Raw genomic sequence first — 15,458 nt, 5'->3', positions numbered from 1 at the left:
AGATTAATGAATTTAAGGAAGTTTGAAATATAGTAGTTGGCTCCCTGAATGTGCAAAATTTTGTTAACATTTGATTTTGCATATTTAACTTTCAATCATTTTTGCCACTTTTACTGTATCCTTAATAGCCTCTGTTTTAATATATTGTTTGGTTGCACCCTGTTTCTGTTATTCTGAGAAACTTTAATTTCTAGATATTTTACAGTCATTGATTTTACCTTGGTAGCTTTCTTTTTTCCCCATTGTCAAAATAAGAAGTTTGATCTTGTGACCTTTACTAGCTAAACAACTATCAAAACGACTACATTTTGTTAAAAAAATTTCTTTTAATGTAATCTCTATATAGGTTGGGATATAATGAGCTTACATGTTTTTTTTTTAAGCATCTGAATTTTATGATAGAAAGATATAAAGATTTGAAAGCTCAGTAATGTTTATCCCTAAAATAATTGTAAAAATAAATCATAAAATAATTATAAAAATAAATCAGGTATTGACAACTATAGAAACCACTGTTAACATTTCATGCTAATGCTTTCAAACCATTCGCAATGTTTACAAATTTTTGTGTGTGTGCACAAATATATATATGTATATAGTAAGTATTAGTTTTTTTATGGACTCATACTATGTCATTATGCAATTTGTCATTCTTACTAGTATATTACAGGCATCTTACCATACTAGTTGATGAGGAAGTATTTTATTTATTTTAACAGCAGCATGGCTGATTAAAGTTTTTCAAGTTTGTTTAATCTCTAAATACAGAGGTTTAATCATTAAATAAAATTAGTTCTCTCCAAAATTGTTACAACTTTAGCTTGTCAGGCCAGTTTTGGCTCCATCAAAATTAAAAGTGATTCTATTATTCTGATAGGCCTGTCTTACCTTTATGCTTTTTACATCATTCCGAAATCCTGGTGTACCATACCACTGAGAAAAAAAGAGATCTGTAGTAGCTTTGTATAATAAAAGAGCTCCAAGTCAAATTGGTCTAAAGCCTGAATGCATTTTTTCACCCTATTTTTTATCCTTTGTATAGACCTCCATCTTTCTTTGTGACTTTAAGGTTGTTCCTTGAGTGTATTGGTTCTTTAACTGATTTTCTTAGTAATATTGGTGGTTTAAATTCTAAAATAGTCAATTTATCTTGCTGAGCAAAATGTTTTAAAATATTTTAAAAGTAACATTTCAATTGTATGAGGAAATAGAAATGAATGTAATCATTGCTGAAATTGTACATATATCTGTAGTTATAAACATATTATAAATGTTGCATGATCAAATTCATGATGCGACCACTGAGGTACTTATTGAAAGTATTGATTCTTCGAGAACTTGACTTTGACACAAAAGTCAGCACATCTGTTTAATTACTGATAAAGGATTTTTCTGATTTCATGCCAAAACTAACACCTGGTGGCTAGATTTAGTTTAGACACTTTGGATGAATAAAAAATACTGGATAATTTCTATTATTAGATTTGATTATCAAGCTTTTTTCTAGAGTTTAGGCATGTTTCTTCTCCTTGTCAAAACCACTAATAAAAAAAATAACAGGCAACCCAGAAGTAAGAGAATCTAAGAAATATTGAGATCCCAGGGATAAGTTAATTTAGAGGTAGTGGAGTACACACACTCTATTCCTCCTCGTATTGTGTTATATTCAGTGTTTGGCTGACAATAGCCTCAGACTTGGTTAAAGTAGGGAGAATAATTGCCCGGTTGTAAATTTTTGTTTTGGTATGAAATGAAATCATGTTTTTGAAGGAAGCCCTATATAGATTGTAAAATGTTAAATAATTTATAGTATTGTAATCATTACTTCAAATTTAGAATTATGCATACAGCACTTTGCAACAGAAAACTGATAGTTTAAAAAATTTTTGTATCTTGTAATCTGTAGAATACCCATCCTACCCTATATATTTGGAATTGTTATTTACATATTATGGATAGAAAACATTAGGTTTACAAACATTAATTAAAATCAGGGAGTAAGTGATAGCAAAACCAAAATTTAAATTTAGAGACTCTTTATTTTTCAGTTCAGTGATTTATGCTGCCTTTGAAATACAGTGTCAGACTCTCAGGTTATATAGAAATAACTTAAAATGTAGACAGCTTAATTGTTCAATTTATACAAGAAAGGAAAAAGTCATCACAGAAATGGGAAAATGTAAATTGCTTTATTTTTAGAATGCATTAATAGCAGACTTTTTTTTTCACTTGATATTATTCCTTCTTTTTTTTCCTGAGGTTTTTCCTCTCAATCCCTCAAATTCCCAAACTTCTTTTTTTCATATCCTGATTTGTTTTACATAAACATTTAACATCTTTAAATGTTCTTCAAAAAATGTTATTTTTAATTACTACAAATATATTTTCTCCTTCCCTCCCTTCTTTATCCTCACCTGAGGATATGTCTTGTTGATTTTAGAGAGAGAGGAAGGGAGAAAGAGAGAGAGAGAGAGAGAGAGAGAGAGAGACATTGATGTGAGAGAGAAACATTGATAGGTTGCATCCTGTACACACCCTGACTGGGGATCAGACCTGCTACCTAGGTATGTTCCCTGACTGGGATCTAACCTGCAACCTTTTGGTGTATGGGATGATGCCCCAGCCATCTGAGCCACCTGAGCCACCTGGTCAGGGCTCTCCTTGATTTATTTTTAAGTGGCTTTCTTATTTGCTGCATTAGATTATTTTCTTGGGATTTATTTATGAAATAATTTTGAAGTTGTGTTTATGAAAAATTACTTCTAAGCTGCTTTTTTCTTTGCATTCCTTTCTCCTTTTCTGATTTTTTGATAAGTAGGTATTGGTATATGATTCTAAATTTTGCCTCTGTAGGTTACCGTACTATTTCAAAAGATGTAATAAATTAAGTTAAATAAATTTAGAGTGCTATATTCTTCTAATCACCTTGTTTATGCTACATTAGATATTTGAGGTCAGGAAAACTGGATCCCAAATAATGATCATGAAAGAAGAGCTTTGACCATTTACATAAATTTCTGCTATTATTCTTTTCAACTTCTGTTGTTTCATATCAGGAATTAAAAAAAAAAATTGATCCAGAGAGAGAGGCAGGGAGGGAGAAGGAGGAGAGAAACATTGACCAGTTGCCTCCTGCACATGCCCTGAATGGATACCGAATCTGCAACCCAGGCATGTGCCCTGACCAAAAATCAAACCTGCAACCTTTCGGTCTGCAGGATGACGCGCAGCCAACTGAACCACACTGGCCAGGACAGAAAAAATTTTTATCAGAAAATGATTTGTTATATTCTTTGACTAGGGTAACTCTTAGTAGATATTCTGTTCTCTTTGGGCAGTAAACTTTTCTTATTTTTATACAAGAAAATGCCTAGAAACCTATCTTTGTTGCTGGAAATCATTTTGGATTAAATAACCTCTCCAATTTTAAAAAAGCATTGATATATTAAGTGTACCCTTAGTGTTAAGTAGAAAATATTGATGCTTTGAAAAAGTTAACTAAAAAGAAAGTCTTTAATTTTCACTGCAGTTTTTGTTTCTTTCTAACCTCGGTTGATTTATTACCCATTTTTGAACACTGAATTTTAAAAAATACATCTTTAATATATTTTACACACACTCTCACACATGCTCACATACTCACATACACATCTGATATCTTAATTTCAGGAATTTTGAGCTTCACACTTCTTTCTTTTTTAGTATGTGGTAGTTTATTATGGCCTGTTAGGTGGATTTAGTCATCCATAGAATGACTCTTACCTGCCACCCCCAACATAGTAGATAATAAGTAATAAAAAACTATCAAAAGATCGCTGTGATAGGAATGTGAGCAACACTGGAATGTAGACATCTATAGGTAAAGAGTATGATTCCATTGTATACATTTTGAAACTGAGGTACAGTGTGTTTAAGTAACCAAGGTCACATATTTGAGACTCAAACTCAGATTCAGTTATTTAGCTTTAAAAATCTCTCTTCCTCTTATACACATTACTTTCTATTATGTAAGCACATTATATTTAAAGGATCAGCTAGGATTCAGGTACATCTAATTATCCTTTCAGGTGGGGTTAGTAACCCTAGGGCATTGTTTTTGTCATCTATAATAATATTCTGCAATATGTACCATATTTTGCTGTATATAATGCATACTTTTTGCCCAAATTTTTGAGGGAAAAACGAGAATGCGCATTATACATGGGTAGTACTTAAAATACCTTGTACCTGTTCCTGTGTTTTGTAATTAATTGTTACATAAAATTTCTTGTACCATAGTATGTTCAAAAATAAATGCTAAAATTCCTCTATAATACAAAAAACAGTATCTAAATATAAATAAAATGAATTAAGAATTAGAACTAGAGATTTTTTCCTGAAAGTTTAAGCCAAAATTGTGAGTGCACAAATAATACAGGAGTGTATTATACATGGCAAAATGTGGTACCCACAAGTAGCTTTATATCAACTCTGCTAACTGTGTGGGTGGGTGGGCAAGGATGGTGGTGGGGAATGTGGTGAACTATGTAGCAAACACAATTAAATAATAGATACTTGAAGTTGCTCAAAATTGCTTTATATATTAAGTGGTAAAATACTGTTTTAAAGAAAATCATTATAATTTTGGTAAATTTCTAAAATGTTTGCATTACTCTTCTGATTAAAAGATTTATAATGTTTCAGAACTTTAGGTGGTTAATTTTATCTTTTATTTTTTAAAAACACAGTGCCTTTACTTTCCCGAATTCTGCCTTCTGATGCTTGTAAAATATACAAACAAGGTATCAATATCAGGTAAGGTGACTTAATTTTTTTTCTGAGTAACAGAAAATTGAGATTTGGAGGAAGCTTTTCTGTAGTAATAGCTTACATTTGGATGTAGTATTTTATAACTTAAACATGCTATAAATACATTCATAATATTTTATCTCATTTGAGACATACTACAGATAACTAAAGGCATAAAATCTTGACTAAAACAAAGGTATTGTTCTTATTCAACTACAGAGTATCTAGAAGGCAAACAGAGAAGATCATGATGTAATACTAAGAAGATTTAAGATGGTCGTCTCTCTGATCCTGGCTTTTTCAGGAATAAGGGACACATAAGGAAGACCTAACTCTTGTCTTTTTTTTTCCATCCCTCTCATACCCTTCTCTCCCTGACTACCCATTTATGAGTCTATCTATTCACCTATTCAATCATTCATGTCTATTCCAGTGAACTCTTTAAGGCTAATTTTAATTTTCTTCTGTTTTCTTTTAAAATAAGATTGATGGTTAGATCTTATGGGAAATCTATTTATTTTACTCATTTTAGCGTTTTACTTTTATCATTCCCTATATCTTTAGCCTAGATATATTTATAAATTAAGCATATGGAAGCTATATATAATGCTAGTGAATATGCTAACTTATATGTATATATACATGTATATTAGTGTATCTATAAATTATATAGATATATGTATGTGTTTATACATTTCCCAGAATATTAATTTGAACATATGAGAGTCTAGAACTAGAAATGTTATGAAATATTATTTCATGTAAACTGTTTTATAGATGAGAAAGTTCAGAGAACTGAAGTGATTTTTAGAAGATCATATTGACAATAGCTGAGCCAAGACCTGACTTCCTGTCCTTTCTTACCATGTCACAAGGCAGAAATTTTAAGAAATCAATTTTTTATAAAATTTATTATGTAATATGTTGAATTCTAGTGAAGAGATAACCTTTGGTTTGAAACAAGTTCTCAGGTAATTATTCTTAAACAGAATTTGGTTAAATAAGATGTTTCTGTGGTTTTGGTTTTAAAAAAATAACCTCAGATGTTTCTAATTATGAAAGTCCTTGTGGACATTAAATTTATGGTAATTATAGAAGCCTGGGAAAATACAGAAAAACATAGAAGAGAAACTAGGAAAGGATTTGATACTGATGTAAATTTAATTCAGCATCCAGTTGTTAGCAATATATTATGGATTCATCAAAAAATTACTTGTCATTTTAGCCCTGGCTGGCATAGCTCAGTGGATTGAGCGCGGGCTGTGAACCAAAGTGTAGCAGGTTCAATTCCCAGTAAGGGCACATGCCTGGGTTGCAGGCCATGACCCCTAGCAATCACACATTGATGTTTCTCTCTCTCTCTCTCTCTCTCTCTCTCTCTCTCTCTCTCCCTCTCCCTCTCCCTCCCTTCCTTCTCTAAAAATAAATAAATAAAATCTAAAAAAATATTTGTCATTTTAAAAATGTTTAATATAGGTGCTGGCCAAAGGTAGTAGATAATTTGGAAGAATAATATTTTCTTCCATGTGCTACTTTAAAAAAAAGGTTAGTTTTAGTTTTGTTTGTTTTTTTAGAAATAGGGAAAACAGGCACAACTTCTTTTTAGAAAATTGTTTCATAGTTATATTTGACTTTTGGAAGTAAATTTTATAATGAATATTACATAATAAGTATAGATAATAGATAAAACCACAAAATGGTTAATAAGAGCCTGATGGGAAGCTACTGTAATGTAGCAAGACACTCACACCTAGGGCTTACTAGCAGCTGGTGCTAAAGCTGTCATTACCAAAGTTTACCATGCTCATGGAGAGGCTGGATTTTAGGATGTTTGGTAAAGACTTTTTGCATAAGTGACAAGAATTGACTTTAAAAAAATCTGTTAGCATTGAATGCAAACTCTCAGATTTAAATGTCATGGGATGATTAGTTTGTTTTGTTTTAAACATCACTACAAGTCTGAATTTTAAACTGCTCAAAGGAATTTTTTCAGTTTATTATATCTCATGATGGCCATCTGATCATGTAAAATACCTTCTCTGGTGCCAAGGAGAGAGTAATACTTTAGTAAAAATAGGAAAGTGTGAGCAACTTTATTGTTGGGAATACTAAGTAAACATTTTTACTATTAATATTAATAATTTTAGGTGATCTGTACCCACTGACTGAAATGATCATTGCAAACTTTGCCTTTTCATTCTTTTCCTGTTTCAAGAGAAGACTGTATTTCCTTGTCCAGTGTTATTTCACATTTTCCAAGTTTTTATCTCAGGAAATACTTTGTATTCTAGTCTTTTCATTTGTATAAGGAATTTTTCATGTTTTATAGCTGTTACATAACAAAAATTAAAAATATTTAGGTTCATAGGCTTAAAGCCAAGGACAAGTTAAGACATTAAAATATCATCATGAGAAATTTTATCATTGTGAACCATGCGTGATATGTAACAGGCAATCTAATATGTCAGGGATATTGCATAACATGTATTAGATACTCTAATTCAAGTTATAGAAACACAGATGAAACAAAAATGGACTGGACTGATTTTAGGTATGACTACATATGGTAGCTTAAAATCACTGTGTCAGTCTGCCTTTGCCCCTTTTCTCACTGTTTCCACCCTTGCCTCTTACAGTTCACTACCACTCATCCAGGGTGGGCCAGAATGGAATGGGAGGCAGAAGACTCTTCTGGTCCTTTTTAAAATGGTGCTTTTTTTTTTTTTTTAATGTGGGGTATATAGTTCCCTGGTAGTTGAAATTTGGAGTCCAAATGGGGCACATACATGAAATAATCTGTTTCTTTTTGATACTATCAGTAGTCCATGCCTTATGAAGGTTGAGAATAAGCCCCTTTCACTGGTATCATTCTCTCTAATGACACACATACAAGCAATGACAGGACAGTTTAGTGGTGGAGGCACTAGGAGTATAAAGCAGACCACCAGAAGTAGCCCAGGAGCTGGAATTCAGCTACAAAGCAGCAAACAGGGTTCACCCCTGCAGGAGGTGGTGATTTGATTTTTTTCAGTGCTTCCTGATTTCATTCTGAGGGAGATTTATATAGATATATATATAAGTATATTTATATTTATATTTATATATATAAATATGGCTCAGAAAAGAGCCCATTATACACAGGGTTATCAAATTTCCCTGTTTGCCCTGGTTCATCCCTGTTTTCCTGGTAAAATTATTAATAATACACCACTTTCACTTTTAAAATTTATAGTGTTAGTGATATAATTCTAGTTTTTCTTTTGATGTAGCATGTGAGATTATGTTCTATTTCTCAGCTTTTTCTGCAGAAACCAAGAATGCCCATTCACTTTGCCTTTACCTAGGTGAAAACTAACAAACCTACAAAGTAAAGAATTCTTATAATTGAATTAGAAACCCAGTAGTGAGGGTGGATCTCTCACAAAGACTTAAACGTGTTTCCTTGGATATGATCAGAATGTTGTAACATATGTGTCAACCCTAAGGACCCATGGTCCTTAGACTAAGGACCATGTTTTGAGCAGCTAGTCAGAGGGGTCCTGATGTGATCTTCTACAAAGCTATCACAGATTGAAGGACTTAAGGGTACTTGAGAACTTTTCCATTCCAGTATTCTCCCTAATTTCAGTAACTACTGATATGTGGAATTTATTTGGGACCAACTCATTGGGGTAGACCATGCCAGGTCTTGGTTACCAAAGAGCACAATAAACACATGAGTGTGTGCATCAAACACAGGAATGACCCATAACATTTTCAAACTGTGGAGATGTTGGAAAAGAGAATGCTAATTGAATCTGGGAAGTCAAACAGAAAGGCCAAGAATTTGGAGTAAGTTAAATGGCTTACCAAGCGGAAGGATGAAGCAAGTTTTTGTAACTGATGGTTAGGGATAAGGCATAGGTGTAGAAGACTGTGGACACACATTCCTTAATCCAAGAATGTGGTACATCCATTGCTTTACCTCTCTTGCATGCCCCACTGAACCAGTAACATGGTCTTAAAGGGATCAAAGAATGTTAGGTCTTTTTCTATCCTTTCCAGTTGTAACTTTTATGGAAATGGTAGGGAACAAGGGTACCTTTAGGGAAATACTTCAACACTGGGGAAACAATCTTCTTGCTGGGTTAATGAACTATGTATTCAGAAAAGTGAAATATAGAATAAGTGGAATATATTTAAATATTCTTTTGGTGTTTTTCTTTAAAATAAAGTATTTTAAATTTAGCTTTTATCTCTAAATTTGACTTCGAAATATGTATTAGCGTCTTGGTTTGATTTTAGAAGGAACAAAACTTGTTTAATTGTCATGTAGTTTTATTGAAATTTATTTGTCAGCATTTCTCATCTAACCATCTTTCACAGGCTTGACACTACTCTCATAGACTTTACTGACATGAAGTGCCAACGAGGGGATTTAAGCTTCATTTTCAATGGGGATGCAGCACCCTCTGAATCTTTTGTAGTATTAGACAATGAACAAAAAGTTTATCAGCGAATACACCATGAGGTGAGCATGTTTTCATAAAAATATTCCTCTATGTGGTTTTTTAAAAATGTCTTTGTATGCAACCATGCTTCAGTGTAGTTGTAAAAGGCATAAGGCATAATTGGGATGGTTCAATCCTATAGCTTTCATTTTCATACTACTAAAATTTTTTTAAAAAGCTATCTGGTTGTCATCTTGACCAGTCAGTTGAGTCTATTTGCTCATAATTCAATGATGATCTGTTAGTTAAATGAACTCCATTTTCCCTTAGTTCTCATGTGTTGAACCTGTGCTGACCTTTTTATCATTTATTATCTTGCTACCTTAGCTTCTTTTAAAATGTTGCTGACCATCTCTGTTTCCTTAATAGGAACACCTCTTTTGATTTTCTGTCTGTACTCTCACTTTTTCTGACTCTTTGGCTACCTTTCTTTTATCTTTTCCTTCTTAGAGTACAAAATTATCTTCCTTCTGTCACATCATAAATCCATGTTGGTATTGCCTCCACAACCATCAGTGAAAACCACATGCACCATTATCCTTATCCTTAGTTCCCTGAATGCTCCTTTCCCTGCTTTCAGAGATACTGGAAAGAGAAAGCTTTCCTCCTATCTCTTTATCATTGATAGTCCTACATTTTTTTTTAGTCAACATTTGTTTTGTCACTGTTGCTTTTTTAATTCTATTTTTACTTTTCTCCACTTCAATTCCCCATATTGTCATTCACCACATCTTATGGTTCCTTTCTCAACATCTCTTAGATTAGACCTTCCTACTACCATATCTATTGATGAGACCTTAGTTACCTTGTACGTGTACTATTGAAAAGTAGTTTCCTAACTGGCACTGAACAATGAAGATTTAGATGGGAAGAGGAGAAGGTATTCCTTGTGGAGCACACAGGGTGAGTAAAGTCAGGGAAGTGGGAGTAAGAATGGTCTTTGGGGAAACAGAGAAGAGATCTATCTGTTTGCAGTGAGGGTTTCTCTTACTGAGTATGGGAACATGGTTTATGGAAGGTCTTAAAAGCCAGATAAGATAAGATAACTTAGAATCTGATATAGTTGGTAACAGAGTCATAGATTCTTAAACAAGGTGTTGATATAATCCAAAAGTAATATAAGTGAATTAATCATATGTATTTCTTTCCCTTTTCCTCCTCCCCTCTCTTCCTTTCTTAAATATTTGTCAAGGACCTAATAATTACTAAACACTGTTAGGGGCTATGGACAGTGGTACTGTATTGATAGTGTATATCAATTACTATCATATATTAGTATTATATTAAGCATTAATTGCCAGCATATTGGAACTATTATTTAAGTACATTAATTAAAAAATACTTCTCATTAAATTCTTAAAATTACCTGTCAAAGTAAATACTTTTATTATCTTCATTTTACACATGAGGAAATTGAGGCTTATAGATGGATGTTAAATGACATTTGTGAGATCACACAGGTAGTATGCAGGATAAATTGGGTAAGGAAGGGATTGGAGGCTGGGAAATTATGTGAGAAGTTGTTATGGTTATACAGTTGAGAGGTGATGAGGATCTTGACTTGGAAGGGGTAGTGAATAATTAAAAAGAGAAATTATGACTTGCATTTCCAAGAATGAAATAATTGGACTTGCTAAAAGATTGAGTGAATTAGGAATTGGAAGGATTTAAGGGTGAGTGTAGTGATTCTATCCTGAAGAATGGAATAGTGGTGATTCCACTGATAGAATTGGGGGAAAGGAAATAGGTTTGGGGTTTTGGATGATGCTCAATTTGAGTCCATTGCTGAAATCAGTGCATTTGTTTCAACCCTTTCTTTACTAGACTCAATTTTGACAAGACTCAGTTTTAGACTAGTTTCTTTGTTGATAACTCAATTCGTAAAATTTTCTTTTCCTTGTGATTTGGTCAGTTTTCCCTTCTCCATCTTATTCTCCTTTGCCTCTCCTTTTTTTTGTACTCACCCCTAGAATTTTCATTTGCCTCTGGTGTAGTTTTCATTTTTACAAGCTGGCAGAATACTCTCTTCTATTCCCATACAAAGTGTATGTTTGTATCCCAGATAGATCTTCTGAGTGGAGACCTATCTATTGAAATGTCTAGTGGAATATCATGAATTTCGCCCAGGTAACTTCATAATTTAGGTCATCTAAAACTAAACTCATTATTTTCCCATCTGCCTGCCCTTTCTTCCATTTTCCTTCTTTTGGTGAATGACATCATTCTCTGTTCAACCAGAAAACTGGGAGTTATTTTTGACATTTTTTCTTATATTCCATGTTTCTTAGTTAGAGAATTTGTGTGGTTATTTCTGTCTTCCTATGTTTTATAAGTATCCCTTTTTAAGTTCATACTGCCAATGCCTTTAATCAATTAATTAATTTTAAAAATTTTGGTTTTATTTGTTTTTAGAGAGAGAGGAAGGGAGGGAGAAAGAGAGGGAGAGAAACATTTGATGAGAGAAACATTCATTGGCTGCCTCTCTTATGTGGCCCATGTGGGGTCTGAATCCGCAACCCAGGCATGTGCCCTGACTGGGAATCAAAACTGTGACCTTTCCCTTTGTGAGATGACACCCAACCCATTGAGCCACACTGGTCAGGGCAGTGCCTTAATTTAGATATTATCTTTCAACTGACTATCACAAATCTCCTACATGACTCTCCTGGTCCCCCTCTTGTCTGCATCTGAATTATCTGATATACTGGAGATAGATTCAACATTGAAAACAAATTCATGAAACCTGCCTTCTTTAAGGATATTTAAAAAGTTCCCTATACCTAAAGGGCGAAATCCAAATTTCTTAGATCCTTCACAGATCCTTCTGTGATCTGGTGTTTGCTCATTTTTCCAGCCTTTTTCTTACTTTGCTGTCTTAGATACCTTAGTACTGAACTCTTTGAAATTTTTTCAGATATACCAGGCTCTTTAGCACTTCATTTCTTTGTTCACATTGCTTTACTTCCTGGCATGCCTCTTTTCTTACACCCTTACAGTTGTGGAGCACCTGCTTGGTGTCACTTCCTCCCCTGAGCATTTTCTTTATGCTCCCACTGAATTTGGTACCATAGAGCTGATTCTGCTATATGTGTTTATGTGGCTTTCTTCCTCTATTGGGTTAAGCTCCTCAAGGTTAGAGGTTCATGTAGCATTCTCTGGTTCCCAATACAGCATCAATATATTCTAGGCCAGAGTTTGGCAAACTCTTTCTATAAGAAAGAGATAATAAATATTTTAGATATTTAGATATAGTTGCATGTCACAACTATTCAACTCTGCTGTAATTAGCATAAAAGCAGTCATCATCAATATGTACATAAATGATTATAGCTATATTCCAAGAAAACTTTATGAAAACAGGGAGTGGACTAGATTTGGCCTGTTGGCCATAGTTTGCTGACCTTTATTCTAGACTCATATTCATTAAATAATTTGACCTTGCATATTAAATGAGAACAGCATAGCTAACTAGGCATAGGTAGGTTAGACATATGGTGCTGAAAGAGAAGCCAGAGATTAAGGCTAGTAGAGTTAATATTAGCTGATGTTATAGTATTGACGAGATCACCAAAGGTCCGGTATTTATGGTATGTATATGTGTGTATTTTATGCCTAAGAATTACAGAAAAGCTGGATTTTGAGCAATAATTGTTAAGGCAGGAAATACTTGTTTATTCTAATATGCATATATGAGTAATAATTGTTCAATAAATCTTTGTTGAATGAATGTAATTAACAGCAGATCTTTTTTCAATGATGTGGTTAGGTGGTGATCAGTTTATGATTTACAGAAAAGTTCTATTCTAAAAAATCATTTAAAAATAAGGTGTTAGAAACTCAAGGCAAATTTCTTTAACAGTGTTTTGTGTAGTGTTGTTCCCAAACTAACAAATAAAATCCTACTTGATTCATAATATATTTGAAAGATGTCTGACAGTTCTGTACAGCCTATAGCAACCCAAATTTTTCATTAGAAAGTTGTGTGCAGAATTAGGTTGGGTTACCGGGAATACATTTTTACCTTAGCATTAATGTCAAGGGTTTCCATTTCTCACTTATAAGTGAGGGTGAAGGAAATGTTACTATCTCAGTCCCAAGGTATTGCTGTTTTTTTCTGCCCTAGCTGCTTGCCCAGTTGGTTGGAGTGTTGTCCAATATACCTGAAGTTTGAGGGTCTGATTTCTGGTCAGGGCACATACCTGGGTTGTAGGTTCAAACCAGGTCTGGGCATGTACGAGAGGCAACTGATTGATGTTTCTGTCTCATCTCTCTCTCTCTTCCTCTCTTTAAAACAAACAAAAACTCAAAAAATATCCTTAGGTGAGTATTAAAAAAATAAAAGAAGTGAACTATATCTGGGTGAAAATTTGGTAGTGAAGCCTAGAAAATGGGTCTCTTGGTAAAATAGAAATCAGGAAGTATAAGAAATAGAGCCTCTAGCCTTGTAAACCCTGTGGACATTTCCCATTCTCCAGTCAGCTCTCTAGGTTCTGACTTTTCTTCTTCTTTTTTTCTTTCCTTAAGACTCTTTGGTCCTTCCTTGGCTGGTGTGGCTCAGTGGGTTGAGCCTGCAAACCAAAAGGTCACTGGTTCAGTTCCCAGTCAGGGCACATGCCTGAGTCTCAGGTCAGGTCCTCAGTTGTGTGTGTGTGAGAGGCAACCAATTGATGTATCTCTTGCACATTGATGTTTTTCTCTCTCTTTCTCCCTCACTTCCCCTGCCTCTAAAAAAGTAAATAAATAAAATCTTTTAAAAAATAAATGTATGTGTGTCTTACAAAAGAGCAACTTCTTTGTTTCAAAAAACCCCCCACAAAACTCTTTGGTCCTAAGTATCAGAGACTCTTGGCATATTGAAGAATAGAACCTCATCTTATACCTGCTCAGTTACCCTACTGTACCTGACCATTGGTCTAATGTTTTTGAAGCAAACACAAAGCTTTCTTTTTTTTCTTATTTAAAAAATGTTTTTGATCACTTATGTGTCAGCACTGGAGAATATGCAGAAGGAAGGCTACTTAAGTTTAGAAATCATAGGTTGATATTTATGGATTTCTTCTTTATTTTTTCCTACAAGAAATACAGAGAAGATTCCTTCCTGATTGCTTTCCCTCCCTCCCTCTCTCTTTCATTCCTTCTGTCTCTCCCTTTTTTTTCTTCCCTTTCACTTATAACTGTTGGGAAAGAAAGGCTCAAATGATAGTAGTGGGTGTTTGGATTGAAAAGAACTCAAGTAAGATTCATCTGTGTTGAAACAAAATGAAACCTTCATATGGGCATTTTGCCTCAGACTTGTCAACTTAATTCTTTAATCTTTTAAATCACTCTACATACTCTGTATTTCTGTAATGGGTTATCTAGTATTGCTTCCATTACATATTTGTAATAGTACACATGAGAGTACTATATTCCATATGTCCTGTATTTGTAGATTCATAATTAGTCATAATTCTAATTTGTTTAGATATATATAGTTTAAAATTCTGTAATCATTTTTAGAATATTTTGTTATTTTCATATGCCATGTTAATAACCTTTGAAAACCTAAATTCTTATATTTAACTTTTACCCCCACCTCAGGAATCAGAGATGGAAACAGAAGAAGAGGTTGACATTTTAATGAGTAGTGATATTTACTCTGCAACTCTATCAACCAAATCAATTTCTTTCACACGTGCCCAGACAGGATGGCTTTTTCGGGAAGATAAAACAGTATGTACAAATCTAGATTTTTAAACTTTAAAAATTGTTTAGTATTTAATGCTGCCAAAAGAATGTGTGATGGAAATGCAGGAAGAATTGTCTTCAAGTAGTTTATTATTTCCTCTTTGAATTCACATAGGGAATTATAATGGTTGGTTACTTATAATTGTCATGGTTGGAAGGAATTCTTACAGAAGCCAGGAGAGAAAGTTTAACTCATTTGAATTTTTTTTCCTTTTTTTTTTAATTGTATTTTTTTCCATTACCATTTAGTCCCCTTATACTCTTCTTCCCCCCTAACTCATTTGAATTCCATGTTGGCAAAGATTTTTGTTAGCTGCCTTGTTATGGTTCCATTATATTTCTAATGATTTATTCCTTAGGAAGACCACAAAGAGGAGTACGCTTTTGAATTCATTTCCCTGGACTTTTTTTTCTTTCTACTTTTAGACTTCTAAACTATTTATCCAGTGTCTG

General features: G+C 33.5%; 1 protein-coding gene and 1 long non-coding RNA gene across 2 annotated transcripts in view; both read left to right on the top strand.

The window, feature by feature from the left end:
• Positions 1-15,458, top strand: part of ANKRD13C (ankyrin repeat domain 13C) — an 83,872-nt gene that overhangs the window by 41,895 nt on the left and 26,519 nt on the right. The window contains exons 6-8 of the mRNA XM_028511611.2: positions 4,728-4,794; positions 9,154-9,298; positions 14,859-14,990. Of these exons, the coding sequence (XP_028367412.1) occupies positions 4,728-4,794; positions 9,154-9,298; positions 14,859-14,990 (344 nt within the window). The remainder of the gene's footprint in view (positions 1-4,727; positions 4,795-9,153; positions 9,299-14,858; positions 14,991-15,458) is intronic.
• LOC118500654 lies at positions 565-4,343 on the top strand. The gene is made up of 2 exons (XR_004903229.1): positions 565-2,157; positions 3,741-4,343. It is a non-coding gene; the product is annotated as an uncharacterized LOC118500654 (long non-coding RNA).

Source organism: Phyllostomus discolor, chromosome 5 (genome assembly GCF_004126475.2).
Source record: "Phyllostomus discolor isolate MPI-MPIP mPhyDis1 chromosome 5, mPhyDis1.pri.v3, whole genome shotgun sequence".
Taxonomy (NCBI): domain Eukaryota; kingdom Metazoa; phylum Chordata; class Mammalia; order Chiroptera; family Phyllostomidae; genus Phyllostomus; species Phyllostomus discolor.
The sequence above is the reverse complement of the archived record's forward strand: the minus strand, read 5'-3'. Positions and strand labels throughout refer to the sequence as shown.